This window comes from Chiroxiphia lanceolata, chromosome 4 (genome assembly GCF_009829145.1).
Source record: "Chiroxiphia lanceolata isolate bChiLan1 chromosome 4, bChiLan1.pri, whole genome shotgun sequence".
Lineage (NCBI taxonomy): Eukaryota > Metazoa > Chordata > Aves > Passeriformes > Pipridae > Chiroxiphia > Chiroxiphia lanceolata.
Genome location: NC_045640.1, coordinates 37,215,517 through 37,230,103, shown reverse-complemented (window position 1 = coordinate 37,230,103; position 14,587 = coordinate 37,215,517). Strand labels below are relative to the sequence as shown.

At 36.6% G+C, this 14,587-nt stretch overlaps 1 protein-coding gene across 3 annotated transcripts in view; it reads left to right on the top strand.

The window, feature by feature from the left end:
- The first annotated feature begins 264 nt into the window (after positions 1-264).
- WDR17 (WD repeat domain 17) overlaps positions 265-14,587 on the top strand; it is a 55,641-nt gene continuing 41,318 nt past the window's right edge. Inside the window, exons 1-2 of one of the 3 annotated variants that reach the window (XM_032685877.1) lie at positions 265-340; positions 1,678-1,770. Coding sequence is in view for 1 of the 3 variants with exons in the window: in XM_032685876.1 (XP_032541767.1) it covers positions 14,360-14,410 (51 nt within the window). In the remaining 2 variants the exon portion in view is untranslated. Of the gene's footprint in view, positions 341-1,677; positions 1,771-10,711; positions 14,411-14,587 lie in introns of those variants that run through there. The other 2 variants (XM_032685878.1, XM_032685876.1) reach the window with 2 other exon arrangements.

Below are 14,587 nucleotides of genomic sequence, written 5' to 3'. Positions count from 1 at the left end.
CCCTGTAACCCCTAATCCACTAACCCCTATCACCCAGCGCCAGATCTCAACCGACTCCTGAACACCTCCAGGGATGGTGACTGCACCGCCTCCCTGGGCAGCCCGTCCCCATGCATGACCACCCTAACAAGAGCGAGCCGGGGCCGGGGTTCGCCCCCGCGGTGTCCCCCTTCTCTCCGCCGGCGCTCGGGGCTCAGCGCTGCCGCCGCGTTGCCCGGTAACGCGCTCCCGGCGTGTGGCTCCAATGGCGCGTCGGGGGCGGACCCGCGGGTTGCCCGGGAGACGGGGCTGGAGTCGCCGGCGCGGCGGTGGATGCGCTGTGGGCTCTGCGGGCGGGCAGGTGAGGGCTGGCGGTCGCCTTGGGAGTGGCAGGGGCTCGGCAGCCGGGCCGTGCCGGGCGGGAGGGAGGGAGGGAGGGATGCGGCGGCGCTTCTCGCCCCGAGGGGTGCGGCACGGCCGGGAGCGTCATCCCGCCGGGGGGCTGCCGGGCCGCGCCGCCCTGCCCTGCGCACACCTGCGCTCCGGAGACGGAACGGCCCCGCGGAGCTCCCGGGGCTTCGGGCGGTGTCTGAAGCATCCAGGAGCGGGCTGTCGGTATTGTCGGGGTTTTGCACTGGTTGGGGGACTTTCCTGCTGTATGTGTATCTGTACAGACGTGCTTGTGCGGAAATACGAACTTAAAATCGAGTAGAGGCGGAGGCAGCAATCTTTAGAAGAAGCAGGCAGTGTGGCAAACGCCCTCCGTAGGGAGGGAGAGCTTTGGGCTTGTTTGTACTCTAAATCTTTTTGTAGCTGGGACAAGTGTGGGAAGGGGAAGCAAAATCAAGCTTAGAGAATTAAAAAAAGCATTCAAATACAAAAGCAAACTGCAGGCTAAAGACGCAAAGCTTATGAAAGCGAATTTGAGAGAGCGGACTCTGCAAATGAAGAAATAATTTTTATTTCTGTTCAGTAAATTCCTCTGATACCTTAAGAGACGTTGCTGTACAAAGAGGTGGTCATACAATAATTTGAGAAACTGTTTTGGAAGGCTTAAAGAAGGCAGGTATGAAATCAAAGTCTGAGATCTTTAATTAATTGCAATGCTGTAGTAAAGATCATAATCCTGGATTTTAGAATCCACGGCATGATATAAAACATAAATACTTGGAAATGTCCTTTTTGAGCCCCAAAACTTGTTGCAATAGTATCCTTCTGATGGCCATGCACTTAGTATTTCAAAAACATTATGGGCTAGGAAATCCATTATGTCTCTTTCTAACTAATTCTAGAAGTTTTTTGAGGAGTGTACAGCCTCTGGTTTTATTCCTCATTTAAAAATTTTGCCATGAGAATTTGCAGCTACTTGCTATTCATAAGAGCATTTCAGGGGAAGAATTCTGATAATAAACACGTATGGTAAACAATCAAATGTTTTTCAGACTTTAACACAGAGTTATTTTGCATAAGGTATTCATGGGAAGACATTTTCCATTGTTTAAAACGAAGTTCAAGGTGCTAACCTTTGCACTTCCTACCTCTTTGTAGTCCTAAACCAGGGAAAATGCACTTCGGTTGTGGCATTTCTTTCCTAATTATAGGCACAACTGTATAGGTTTCTGTAAGAGAAGAATAAGTGCCTTACGCAAATTAGTCTAATTAGCTTTGTGTTACCATTATTTTTGTTTTGCATATCAGAACTGCTCAAAAGCTTCAGTTTAAGACTGTAGTCATCTTTAGCAAATAGTTGCAACCCATATGGAAACATGCTGATCTAAAGAACTCGCAAAGGTAATATGGAGTATGCATGAAATAATACCAATAATGCAAAAATTTTTAAATATCATAGGACCATTGTTTTACTTACTGATTTTTTGGTTGCTTATTAATTATTCCCCCTGACAAGGTATCTACAGTCTTCTTCCAGCTCTCAATGTTTTGTGCATTCTGTTACACGAAATCTTGGACTCATTTAGTAGCTCTGGCTATTTAAAGGGCCCATAACACAGTGATAAATTTGTCATTTGGTCATCTGCTATGAGGAAAATTTCCATATAGCAAGAACAAAATAGGGAAGTCCTTGGTAAGTTTGACTAATGGTCCATTGAATTCAGTGCGCCAGTATTTTATTTCTAACAGTGGTAATAGGAGATGATAACTAGGGAAAACAATACTTCCTCTTCCTGCAGTCTTTGAGTCAGAGTTGATGTAGACAGAGTTACTTCAGCAAGTCCTGGTGATGATATTGGGTAACTCACATAATTTGTTCTATAAAGCAAAAGATATGCAGCACAAGAAGAGAAGTAACCATCAGTATAACATTTGAATTACAGCAACTGAGTACAAGAACTGTGAATTCACCTGTAGGATATTCAGTGACATTGTGTTACTTAGGCTAGCCATTATTTATGGTAGTAGCTGAGCACTGGAGAAAGACAGAGGCTTTGTATAGTATTCTCTTCCCCATTTGCGTCCTATAAGCACACCTTGGCTGAATCCATTGGGGCTGTTTAGTCCTTATCCTGTTATAGCACAGACTGGAGAATTTGATTTTGCTGCTGTGTGAGGGATTTATTTGGCTATCAGTATAGGCCTGTACAATTTTGCTGACTTTTTTTTATTTGTTAACAATATCTATACTAGCTCTCAAGATAGTCTAAAGTATAGGAACATACCTCATCCAATTCTTTCTTGGTTGGTATTTTAATTTATGGTGATAACCTTGACTGCACTTTGTCTCTGATAAGTCTCCTCGTTACATTTTTTCACTTGGGCTATTTAGTTCAGTTTTCTGTGGGAAGCTGTATGTAAGCAGACAAGTTGATAAGTAGTGATTTCTAAGATCTTCATCAGTGATGAATCTTTATTTGTTGTCCAGTGCCTAATTTCCTATTTAATGATGGGAGAGGCTCTCAGAAGCTGTTGTTGCAGTGAAAAAGGATTGATGTCATCTTTTTTTTTCTTGGGCTGTATATTATAGGTTTCATATTGATTACATTCATACTGCTTTTCCCCTACTTAATGAAGTTTTTTTCTTAATGCTTCTAGTGACTGTAAGTTTGCTGCAAGTTCAGGAACCTTTACCTACCTTTCAGCCTATGTGACCAATTTGAACCCCACTGCTTAGCGTGTATGATATAAATTGATTTAAATAACACTTCTGTATCTCTGGTAATTACCTCATCATACCAAGCTTTTTTAAAACCCTGTATATAAATGTTTAAATTCATCTGTCTTGAATATGCCAACCAAACTATTGCCAAACTACATTCATGCCATGTAGTGCATGAATGCCTGGTACAACAGCGTTAAGCTTTCTTCTGTGTTGAAAATAGCTTTCCTAACACATTGTATATCTCTTCTTCTGTCCACATCCCATTGGTGGTTCATACTTTTCCCCTGGTTTATTACATCCTGTGTTTGGTTTTATATGGGTTTTTTCCTCTTTCTCTCCTTTTGACTGATTCCATTCTGCTTGATGTGCTACAGTTTTGTAGTTTGTACTCAATTTCATGGTTTCTTGAAACCAACCATCTCTGTTTGCATCTTTTGGGGGCAGAAGGTGTAGAATTTATTTCATCCCTTTGGTTTATATGTTTTAAGATCTGTTTTGTTTCTGTCTTAGATATAATTGTTGACATTTACTTGTGCCATTAGATAAAGTGCTCTGTAGCCTCTTTCTTAATGAGACATAAATGGCCTAATTTGATAGTCTGAACCCTAATCTCTTTGGTTTGGCCTTTTGTATTCTCTTTTTCAATCTGGCTAAAGAATAATTTGGGAGTTTTTTGCTAGGCTTGATTATATTTACATTTTTTACCATAGGCAATTCGAGGTCTAAGAGAACTATTTAATGCCACTATTTTCATTCTCCTAAATTCCTTTTCAAGTTGGTACCTGTTGTCTGAAAATACCTGTGATGGAGGACTGATAATGGTGGAATTAATGAGGATATGTCATATCCCAGATATCAATTTCATACATAGGTTGAGGTTCCAGGAAAGAAAGATTAAAACTTCCACTGTCAAGTGTGAGGTTAGCATTGTGAAAGCTCTATAGCCATTTGTTGCTAACCTACAGCATGCTTTTTGTACTGAACTGCTGGCTCAGAACATGCAGGTAGTTGTATCCCATTCACCTTTCCAGAGAATGGAGTGCAATCTTGTGGCAGTTAGAGAGTTTCTTATTTTGGAGATGGTTGTGGTGTTTGCTTTTTCAGGGTTCTTTCTGTCTTTATGGTTATTGGAGCACAAGTGGCCCTGAAGTGTCTGAACAAAACTGTTAAATTGACTGCTCTGTAAAAATTCCTAGGCAGAAAATCTTGTGGTTTAGAACATTATCTTGGATACAACTTTTCAATAGTTGATCTGTTTTTCTAATGAAATCAACTCTTTCTTGCCCACATCCAGCTTTAGCCATTTATCCAAATCAGGAAAATTAATATAAGATGATATACAGGTGGATGTCATCCCCACTTTGACTGTTCAACCTTTCTTACCTCACAAAATCCATTAATAAATACAGATGATTTTAAATATTTCCTCGAGTTTCACAGCTAGAAAGAATTATTTCTTTCCTTTTTTTCATTACATTTTTTTTCTACTTTCAGTTTATTTTGTCTGTTGTCTTGTTTGTGCTTCAGATGCTAACATTTTTTTTCTGGTTAGGAAAGTTCTTGGCATATGAGGAAGTGTTTATGGTATTTCATATATCTACCGTAGAAATGTACTTAATAGTATTTATTACTTAATTTATATTTAACATCTACATCAGCAAACTATGGTATACAAAGTTGATATTATTATAAAAATATTTACTTTAAAATGTGTTAATTATAATTTCAGACAGGGATTTACACTCTTGTAATCTAAATTTACTGTAATCTAACAGGTATCTGAAGAAAATCTTAGAATGGAATGACTTAGCTAGAAATAGATAAATCCTATGAATGTGATACAAAAAATACATGCAGTGTGTTTCTTGGCATGTTAACTGTTTGCTGACAGACCAAACAATCAGCAAGTGACTGTGGGGTTTAGCTAACTGCCAGGTTAAACACTGAGGCACTTTAGCTTTGAGTATGTTCAAATTTTATACAAGTAATGACTATGAAACAGAGACAAGTATTTTGGTATAGATGTAGTTTTACGAATAAGATTATAATTTTTCTTTGTAAATATACTCTTTTTGTCTTTTTTTGGTCAAGGAGACAATTGGAGGCATCTAACTTCCCATTTCTTAAATGTTGCAGGTATTCTTCACAGAATTTGAATGGAGGCATCTGCTAAGCTATAGTAAAAGTGATACTATATATATAAATATACTCATATTTTTTTCTGAAGAGATGGTAATTTATTTTCTTATAAAAAGACTATAAAGCTTCACTGAATTTATTTTTAAGATCCAGTTATGGAACATCCTTAAGAAGATACATGATCAAGTCCAATCCACTGCTATTGTTGGCAGCTAGAGCTTAATCTCCTCCATAAACTGATAAAGCTCAATCTTAAAAGTAGCTTGTGAGAAGGTTGTTCTAAAGTCTCAGCCCAGTGTAAATCTGGTGATGATGGTTGTGTTGCATGTCTGTTACAAACGGCTTATTTTAGTCACTGTGAGGTGGCCCGACTGTCCTGTATGTCATGCCCTGATAAATCCATACAGCTTGTTGGGAATGAGCAAGTGAGGGAAAAAATAAAAAAGGACAACCATTTAGAGCCCTGCTTATGTCTGTGCCATTAGTAGCTTAGTAGGAGTAGGGGAAGTCTGGGGAATTCTAATTCTTGACTGACCTTGTGTGACATAGGATCACTGAGGCATAGGTTTGCAGTGTCACTGTCGTATGATTGGTTATTGCACAGCTTTATTCTAAACATTGTATTTTAGGATTGATTTTAGGATATTTAGCATCATTACATGCTTCATATTCTCAGTGTACAGGTTCTTAAAGCACTAGTTAATAAATAAAACTGGAGGCTTTAGTGGACTTCTTTACTACAGATATTGATATAATGAATTTACATAATGGCATACAAATTATTAAAGTAATGAATTTTTATACTTTTATAATTAAGGAAAGTTTTTAAGTATTTTGTTCTTGGGTTATTTGTTATGTGTTTTTGTCATGAAGACATTCCTATAATGAATTTTGTGTCTTCAAAATGCAAAATCATAGCATGTTAATCTTTAGTAAATCAGTAGTTAAGGTAGATAATTTTTAGAACTACGATGGGACATATTGTGAAATTATGTCTACATGGATTGGCAGAGAATTTTGTCATAGAATTGGGTACAACAAAAATAAAAATTTCTGAGGTGTAAATATAGTTATTAATTGAAAATAATTCTTAATTTTGAAATATACATAATGCTGCTGATTTGTGGCAAAAATATATTAAAAACAACCCTGATTTTTTAAAGACATTAGACAAATGTCTGAATATTTCTCTTTATAATATTTAAGCAGAAACAGAAGCAGTGAGTTAGAGATGTATTTGGAAAAAAAGAAGTGCATGCTTGATTTGTCATAGTATAACAACAACATATTATTAATTAATAGCAAATTTGGTGGTAAAAGTGGAATATCAAAATAGGGGTTTATTATCTCTCTGCCATTCATGAAGATCTTTTTTCACAACTGAAATGCATTGCTGGCTTCAGATATTGCCAGATAACATGGGAGAATAGCATTAGTTTGTTCATTGCAGTGCCATATAGGACATTAGTTTCATTAGGACATCTTTTATCCTTTGTTTTCTAGGTAAACTATATACGTATGTTTTATTTAGGTACAGCTTTTTTAGTGTGTAGAGACTGAGGCCACTATAGTCTCCAGCATATCCTTTCAGATTCTTAAGGTCATGTCTTTGTGGAAAGCAAGGTAGTAGCTTACTGTCATAATGAACAGATATCTGTGCTGGAGTGTCCAGAAGATCAACTTTCATATGAAATATAAATAGAAGATAACCATTGATTTTTTTTTTTTTTTTTATGATTTTTTGGGGGGTAGGGTGATTGGTGGTGTTTGTTTTTTATTAGTTCTTGACCATTGTAGCACTGAGCTTTAACCACACATTGTGATGTTTGTATCCTAAAGCACCACAGTTTACATCATCACTTCCATTTTTTCCTTCTGGCTATTTTGGGATTTCTGTATTTATGCCTAGTCAATCTGAAATGAGCTAAAAGGAGAGTACCTAGTTCCAAAGAGAGAATTGTGAAATGTCTGCAGCACAGGCTTGATTATAGAATATCTCAAATTTGAAGGGGTCCTTAAGGATCATCGAGTCCAACTTCCTGTTCCTTGCTAAACCATATGACTAGGAGCATCATTCAGATGCTCAGTGAACTCTGAAAGGTTAATGACATGACAGCTTCCAGATGGAACCCGGTGACTGACCATCCTCTCAGTGAAGAACCTGTTGCTAATGTCTAATCTGAATGTCCTCTGATGTAGCATCATACCATTTTCTTTTGTCAGCTCAAAAATGAAGCAATTGACTCTGCATCAAATGAATATGATTTTTTTTTATCTTCTTTCATTCTTTCTGGAATATTGTAAATAAATTTATTGGGCAATCTATTATAAGGCTGAATACACCTTGAAGATGTCTCTTCTGGTCTGATCTGTCATAGTACATTTTGTTGTCTTTACATTGAGAGCAAAGAACACTAGAGATACCAACTGGACTTTAGGTTAAATGCATACTCAGTTACTTATAAAACATTTAATAATATTAACCCTAATTATGACAATTTAAGGAATAGAATACTTTGAGATTTTTCATATTTTTATTGTAATAAATAGTACACAAAGCTTTATTCATCCTACACGTAGGTTTTATTTTAGATGTATGTCATGGTTTAACCCCAGCCAGCAACAAAGTGCCATGCAGCCTCTTGCTTACTCCCCCAACAGCAGGATTTGGGAGAGAATCGGGATGGTAAGAGGGTGCAAGACTCATGGGTAAAGACAGTTTAATAGGGAAAGCAAAAGCCATGCACACAAGTAAGCAAACCAAGGAATTCATTCACTACTTCCTGTGGGCAAGCAGGTGTTCAGACATCTCCAGGAGAGCAGGACCCCATCATGCACATTGGTGACTTGGGAAGACAGTCATCACTCCGGATGTCTCTTTCTCCTTCTTCCGCCCCACGTTATGTACTGAGCACGATGTCATATTGTCTGGAACATCCCCTTGGTCATTTGTGGTCAGCTGTCCCTGCTGCATCTCCTCACAGCTTCCCATGTACTTCCAGTCCCTCTGCCAGTGTGGCAGTATAAAAAGCAGAAAAGGCCTCACCTCTGTGTAATCTGTATTGATTATAATCTCTGTATTGTCAACCCTATGTTCAGCACAAATCTGAGACACAGCCCCGTACCAGCCACTGTGAAGAAAATTAAATCTATCCCAGCCAAAACCAGCACACATAGTATAATAGTTTTTCCAGCACTTGGAGATGAATAGTGGAATAGGCAAAAAAATATGACGAACCCATGATGCATTTATTTGCATTTATTTTTCATGTATAATTTAACACAAAACTTTTTAATTTATTTGCAGGTAATTGTAACAGATGTTTTTAAGCAGTTTAATTTTCCACATGCTGTCTTGAGAAGATTTGAATTGCATCTGTACCTTTGAGCTGAAGATATTACCAGTTTACTGAAAGGATAATACAGTATCCATATTCATTTAGCCCATTCTTCCCTGATGATCCTGAAACTAAATGTGAATCACAGTGTTTGCCTGTCTTGAGAGACTCATTGTTTTGACAGGTTGTTATAGACACTAGGAAGCTCAGTTCATATAGATGATGGAACAGCTATAGGCATAACAGAGAAACAAGTTTGTTACTGTTGAACTACTTGTAATTCTTTGATCAAGATTGTTAATGATGCCATGTGTCCTTATGAGAAAACAGATTAGCCTGAAAGCAAAGACTTTCCTAAACATGCTAGTGTTAATTTATTTGAAACCATGATTTTGGTGTGTAGCAAAAATAATCTGGATATGTTTTGTCTAGCAATTTGTAAAATTTTTATACATAGGAGTGGTACATCAGTCATGTTTTTATCATTTAGTCATAGAACTTGGATATAGTTGGGGATTTTTTCAGCAGTGTGTTTAGAATTGACTGAATTAATCCTATGTTTCTCGTACAGTTTATCAGACCATGTAATAATGTGCACTTCGCATTGTTTGAGCCAAAATCTCAAAGGGCAAGTTATTTGAAAAATTTCAGCAGTACGGTGAGAAGTTCCCTCTCTGTGTTGTTGTGTCTGTGTCCATTTATCTGGAAGACTGTATAAACACAAAAAAAATCTGATAATCTTGAAATGCTAAATATAATGAGAGTCTGGATTTAAATATTTATTGTTTTGTGTGTGTGGTTTGTATTTTTTGGTTTGGTTTTTTTCCCTGGGATGTCATAATTTCTGAGAAAGAGGTTGGAAACCAATAGTATTGCTGCTTTTCTTTATTCCTCTGCTGTGTATGTGGAAATGTAGCTTGCTTATACAATACCCTTAATGGAAACTACGTGTGCTGGAGTAGGACAGGTAATGACACTGAGTTGCTCTGTGGAAATGGTAAGTAATGTTCACCACTAACATCAGGTTAATAGTTGGTACTTTCGGCTATTCTTTTTCTACTTTGCTTTGTTTATTTCTTGATTAAACAATCGACTTTGCAGTTTTTTGCATTTATTTTATTACCGATTTTGGAAATCAGCTTGTTAATCCAGTACAGAAAGGCAGAGGTTGTCTGGATTCTGGGTTGCTTAAGAAACTGGGTTTTTTAGATCTTCATAATCTCTGTTGAGGATCTGATAGTTGCTGTAATCATGCAGTCAGAAAGATTTGTATGAAAATATCTCCTAAACAGCACAGCTGATGAAATGTGCTGCTGCAGTACCGAAATGTGGTGTGAGCAATACAGCTTTTATTCCTTTTTACCTTTTTTTTTTCATTGCTATAATGTACTGTGAAATTTAATATGAAACTTGGGAACATACCAGCAAAGGATACTGCCTGTGGAAGGAATAAATGCCATCAGATATGTGAAACTCTTCTGAGAGAGAAAAAAGAAACAGATCCATTTCGATGAATTAGGTAAATTGGGCTTTTTATATTTCCCAGCCAGTGGTGGTGGCTGTAGCTGAGCCTTTCAGGCTCTACTGGCTGCAGACAATGGAGTTGCAGATCTTTTTTTCTTTCTTTTTTTCCCCCTTTTTAAAAAAATGTTAAACCGATGTTTGGCATTTGTGATAGTTTTGGCCCCTCCTACCGTGCCAATTGAGACCACTCCCTACATAACCAAAATAAATCGTTCCCCATGACTCTGAAGATAATTTACATTTCAATACAAGCTTTTATGCACTGAACATTTCATACAGGCATTTCATTTGAAAAAAGAAAGTAATTTTTGGGAGACAGATAAGAATTACTCTAACAGCACCTTGTTTTCAGAGCTCAGAAACACAGGAAAATCTAGAGCTTGAAGCACTCGTCTGCTTTAATATAAAATACGTGAATATATAATCTATTTATTGTTTTATTATTGATTTCTGTTTTCCAGTAGAAAATCCAAGACATAGAGCATTTAAATTGCTGCTAAAAGTATTTCAGATTTATGATTTTAAAGCTTATTAATGTAAATTCATATCAGAGTTCAGATCTGTTCTTTGAGGAGGTTGTTGTAGTGTTGAGTAAATTTTAGCACAGAACACATTGGACTTATATGTGTTCAGGTTCTGTATTTTTTATTTCAACTGTGCCTTCTGTCATGGCTTGGATGACATATATTTCTCACTGGTTTGATGAAGATGATTGGTATGAAGGACAACGACGAGTAAGAATTGTTTAAATTTAAATTTTCTCTTTTACTACTTTTATATTTTTCTTCTTTAAGCTGCTGTTTATTGTATCGATAGTATCAAAAAATAATATTTCCATTGTGGTACTTGCAAGGGATTTTTAGTAGTTTTAATGAGGTCTTGAATCCTGGGTAAAGCACATCCAAAATGAGATTTTTGAAAATTAATATTGGTAGCTGGATAAAAGGTACTGGAAGTTTGATGGCCACCTACTTGCATTTTTAGGTTGCATAATTTAATGAGTAATTCTTTAATATGCAATGAGATGGAAATCAAATATTTAATTTTATTGTATTAGAGGAATTAATATAGCATGCATGGAGTAAACTAAAGTAGTTATAAGCAGTAATTGAGTAAAACAAAAATATTTGGGAGATATTAAATGTGTCTAGTTGTACCTTGGATAGCTGTATGTTTTTATTAACATGTTTCTGAGGAGGGGGAGTTGTTACTATAGCAACATTTGCAGGATATCTTTGATTTTTTTTTTTTTATTTTAATGTTTATTAACTGCATGCCTTAGGCAAGCTTAGTCTGCAGCTGCTTTCATAGATTTATGGTAGGAAGTGAATATAAGTCTCATATATTTCACTGTGTTAAGCTCCTTTATGGAACCATTATTTCTGTGATTTCTTTTTCTTGTTTCCATACAATATCGTGAGCTAACAGATTGGAATGCAGGAGATGCTACTGAAACATAAGCAGCTGCTTTCATTGTATTATTGTGTATTACTTGATAATGCCAGTTATATGCTCGTAAGTATAAAAAACCGGCAGATTTTAATACTGTTTCACTGTTCTCTTTTTATATGTCACTCGTGATGTGAATGTTTCAGATGTGGAGTTACCTTTTAATAGCTGTCATCAGGGATTCAGGTGTGAGATGTGCCAAGAGGTAACTTTATCTGACATCAGAACTACCTTGGCAATTTGTATACAGAAAAGCAATCTTCTGGTGATTGGAGTAGTTCCGGATTGGAAGATGAGAACAAAATCTTATGGAAACTCTTAGATGCTTCATACTGAGATCAGACGTGGTTGTATATATCTCTTTGTATTACGCACAGTATCTGCAAACTCGATTTCTGATACCATATGATAAACCAATATTCTATAGACGATACTAGATGTGTTTCGTATTGATTAGGTGTGTAGCTTAGCATTGCTGATGATGTATTGTTAGAACTGTTAGCATTTCTGCATGCTTTGTTTCGAACCCAAGTGTTGGTCTTTAGATTATTTTGTTAAAGTTGCACAATAAAGGATATTCTAGTTAAATGTACAAGTAGTGTAGTCAAGACAGTCAAAACCACTCCTCTGTAAGGCTTGTTCTAAGTTATGGTTTTTTAATGTTGTTTACCTTAGATTTTCTAAGCAGGGTATCAATCTTGGATTAATGTATTTGGGTTTTATTTCAAATGTTTGTTTCTGTGAAATATAATCTTGGACTGCGATTTCAAGTTTCAAACTTCAGAGAAAGGTCCACAACTACTTCCCTTGTGAAGCCAAGAGATCCTGTAGTTAAAGAAATTCTGGTAGTGATTTGGGTCCAAGTTTATTGTGGAGGTTTAAAATGGCTGTAAACACTAGTAGAACACTTGTTCATTTAAAATGAGCTTTTAAATCAAAGTATTCTTTTCCTAGTCATTGTCTGGATAGCAATGCATGCATTTTGAACACTTGCTAGGTTACCATAGGCTAGGAAATGTCATCTGCAATTCTGGTTGCAAGAGTCTAGCCAAGGCTTCTGATGTTTTTGAAGAATCTTGTTGAAGTTCAAAGCTTTGTCCAAGGCATGCTCTGCCTGCCTCTGGTTAATCTTCTGATTCTCTGGGAGCTGTAGATGGCCTGTGTGCCATGAATTGTATACAAAAGTGGAAAAAACTTTCCCAGTTTTTGCAGAGAAGTGTACATATTGTCTGTACTGCTTAAGGGCAAACTAGCAACCAATCCGGTGCTTTAGCAAGTAGTAGACTACCTTGGTTAAATTCTGCTGGAGAGTATGTCAGACTGCATTTCTGTGTCTAACAGTACATGTGTAAACCTATATAATTATTCTACATGGTTTTACATTGTGACTGTCATTATTAATATAGTCAGACTTAGCTCATCTTTTGCCCAGAAGCAGTTTCTTGAAGTAGTGTGTATCATCTCAATCAGACTATGTAGAGACCTACACTAGTAACTGCAGTTGGGTAGATCACATCAAGAACTAAAAATTTGTTAGCATATTGCAGCATTCCAAAGTAGGAAGAATTTTTTTTATTTTGTCAAAATTTTCACGGTCTAAGTTTTCTATTGGCTTTTAAGCTTCATATATACCAGAATATTTCCAGTTCTCCATTATTTCATGGGTCTGGACAAATTATGAGAATTTAATTTCTTAACATGGCTGTAATGTGCTTATTTATTTATGTGTGTAATTATTTATGTTTAATTATGAATATGTTATTAATGAATTATGTTATTACATGAGACTCAATGCTACTATTGAGGCAGGCATTGTCAGGCAGAAGTTGTTTACTGCTGTGTCTTGTAGACATGCCAAGATTTCTTGGTAGCCTTGAAGAACTTCATGCTTTTAGCAAACTTAAATGATTTTGCTTTAAACTGGTCCCATTTGATATGGTAATGAATTTGAAACTCTGTGGTTCCTAGGTCACGTTTTCATCCTCAATGGATTTTCCCTCAAAGATGGGTAAATATACCCAATATCTTAGGGAGACATCACTTTGGTATCACTAAAGATCTTTTTGATTATTACATTATTGTTGACATGCTGACAAAAATATTGTTACATGAGGACAGTAGTTACAGGAGCATCAGCATGCTTTCCACATAAGAAAAGATACAAACTTAATGGGAAGATAGCAACAATAGAATGAACAGAAGCCGAGGACACTGGCACTTCACTGTATGTAGTTGTTAAGAAACTAGGGGTTTGTATACACAGAAGCATATTGATTAATATAAGGCTATTGTATATCCACATTTGTATATCCACATGCCTTACTGCATGGGGACTCATTTGGACAGGTCATACACCACATGGACCATAATCAAAGCACATGTAAGCATCTGTTATTGGTTGTAAGCATCTGTTATTGGTTATAAAGTTATGGATGCTTAAAACATGCAAGCACATGTATTGATAATGGAAGAGTGTTAAGTGATGGGTTTAAAGAACTGTTATTATTCTACAAGTGCCATTGTAGTACAATTGGGAAATACAAAAAGCAATGAAATACGCTGAGTAGCTGAAGCAGAGAAGCAGGAGTTAGGTTAAAATTAAAATGGTGCCTTTTAAAGAACTACAGTTGCCAGGCTACTGACACTGCCGTTTTGTGTGTGGTGCGACACAATGCTCAATCTTTTCTCCTGTATCCTGTAGTAACTGCATTATTCTGTGAACATCAAGGTTTAGTTCCTTCATCTGTCAAGTAAAGTGATTTTGTTCTACAACCAGAATAATATTTTCCATTTTTGGGAGCAGCAAGGTATTGGAATGAACATGGAAATGCTAAAGTGGTTTACAAAAAATGACACCCATGCTAAGGTAGGGATTATTAGGCATTTATCTTCAAGCTGTTAATATAAAGCCGTGGCTCTATATATAGTCCATTCAGTTGTTATTTTTCAATAATATTTATGATATACAAAATTTAAGTTTATTGTGGTTGGTTGGTTTTTTCTTTTTTTTTCTATATTTAGCAACAGGAGAGGGCTTAGAGTG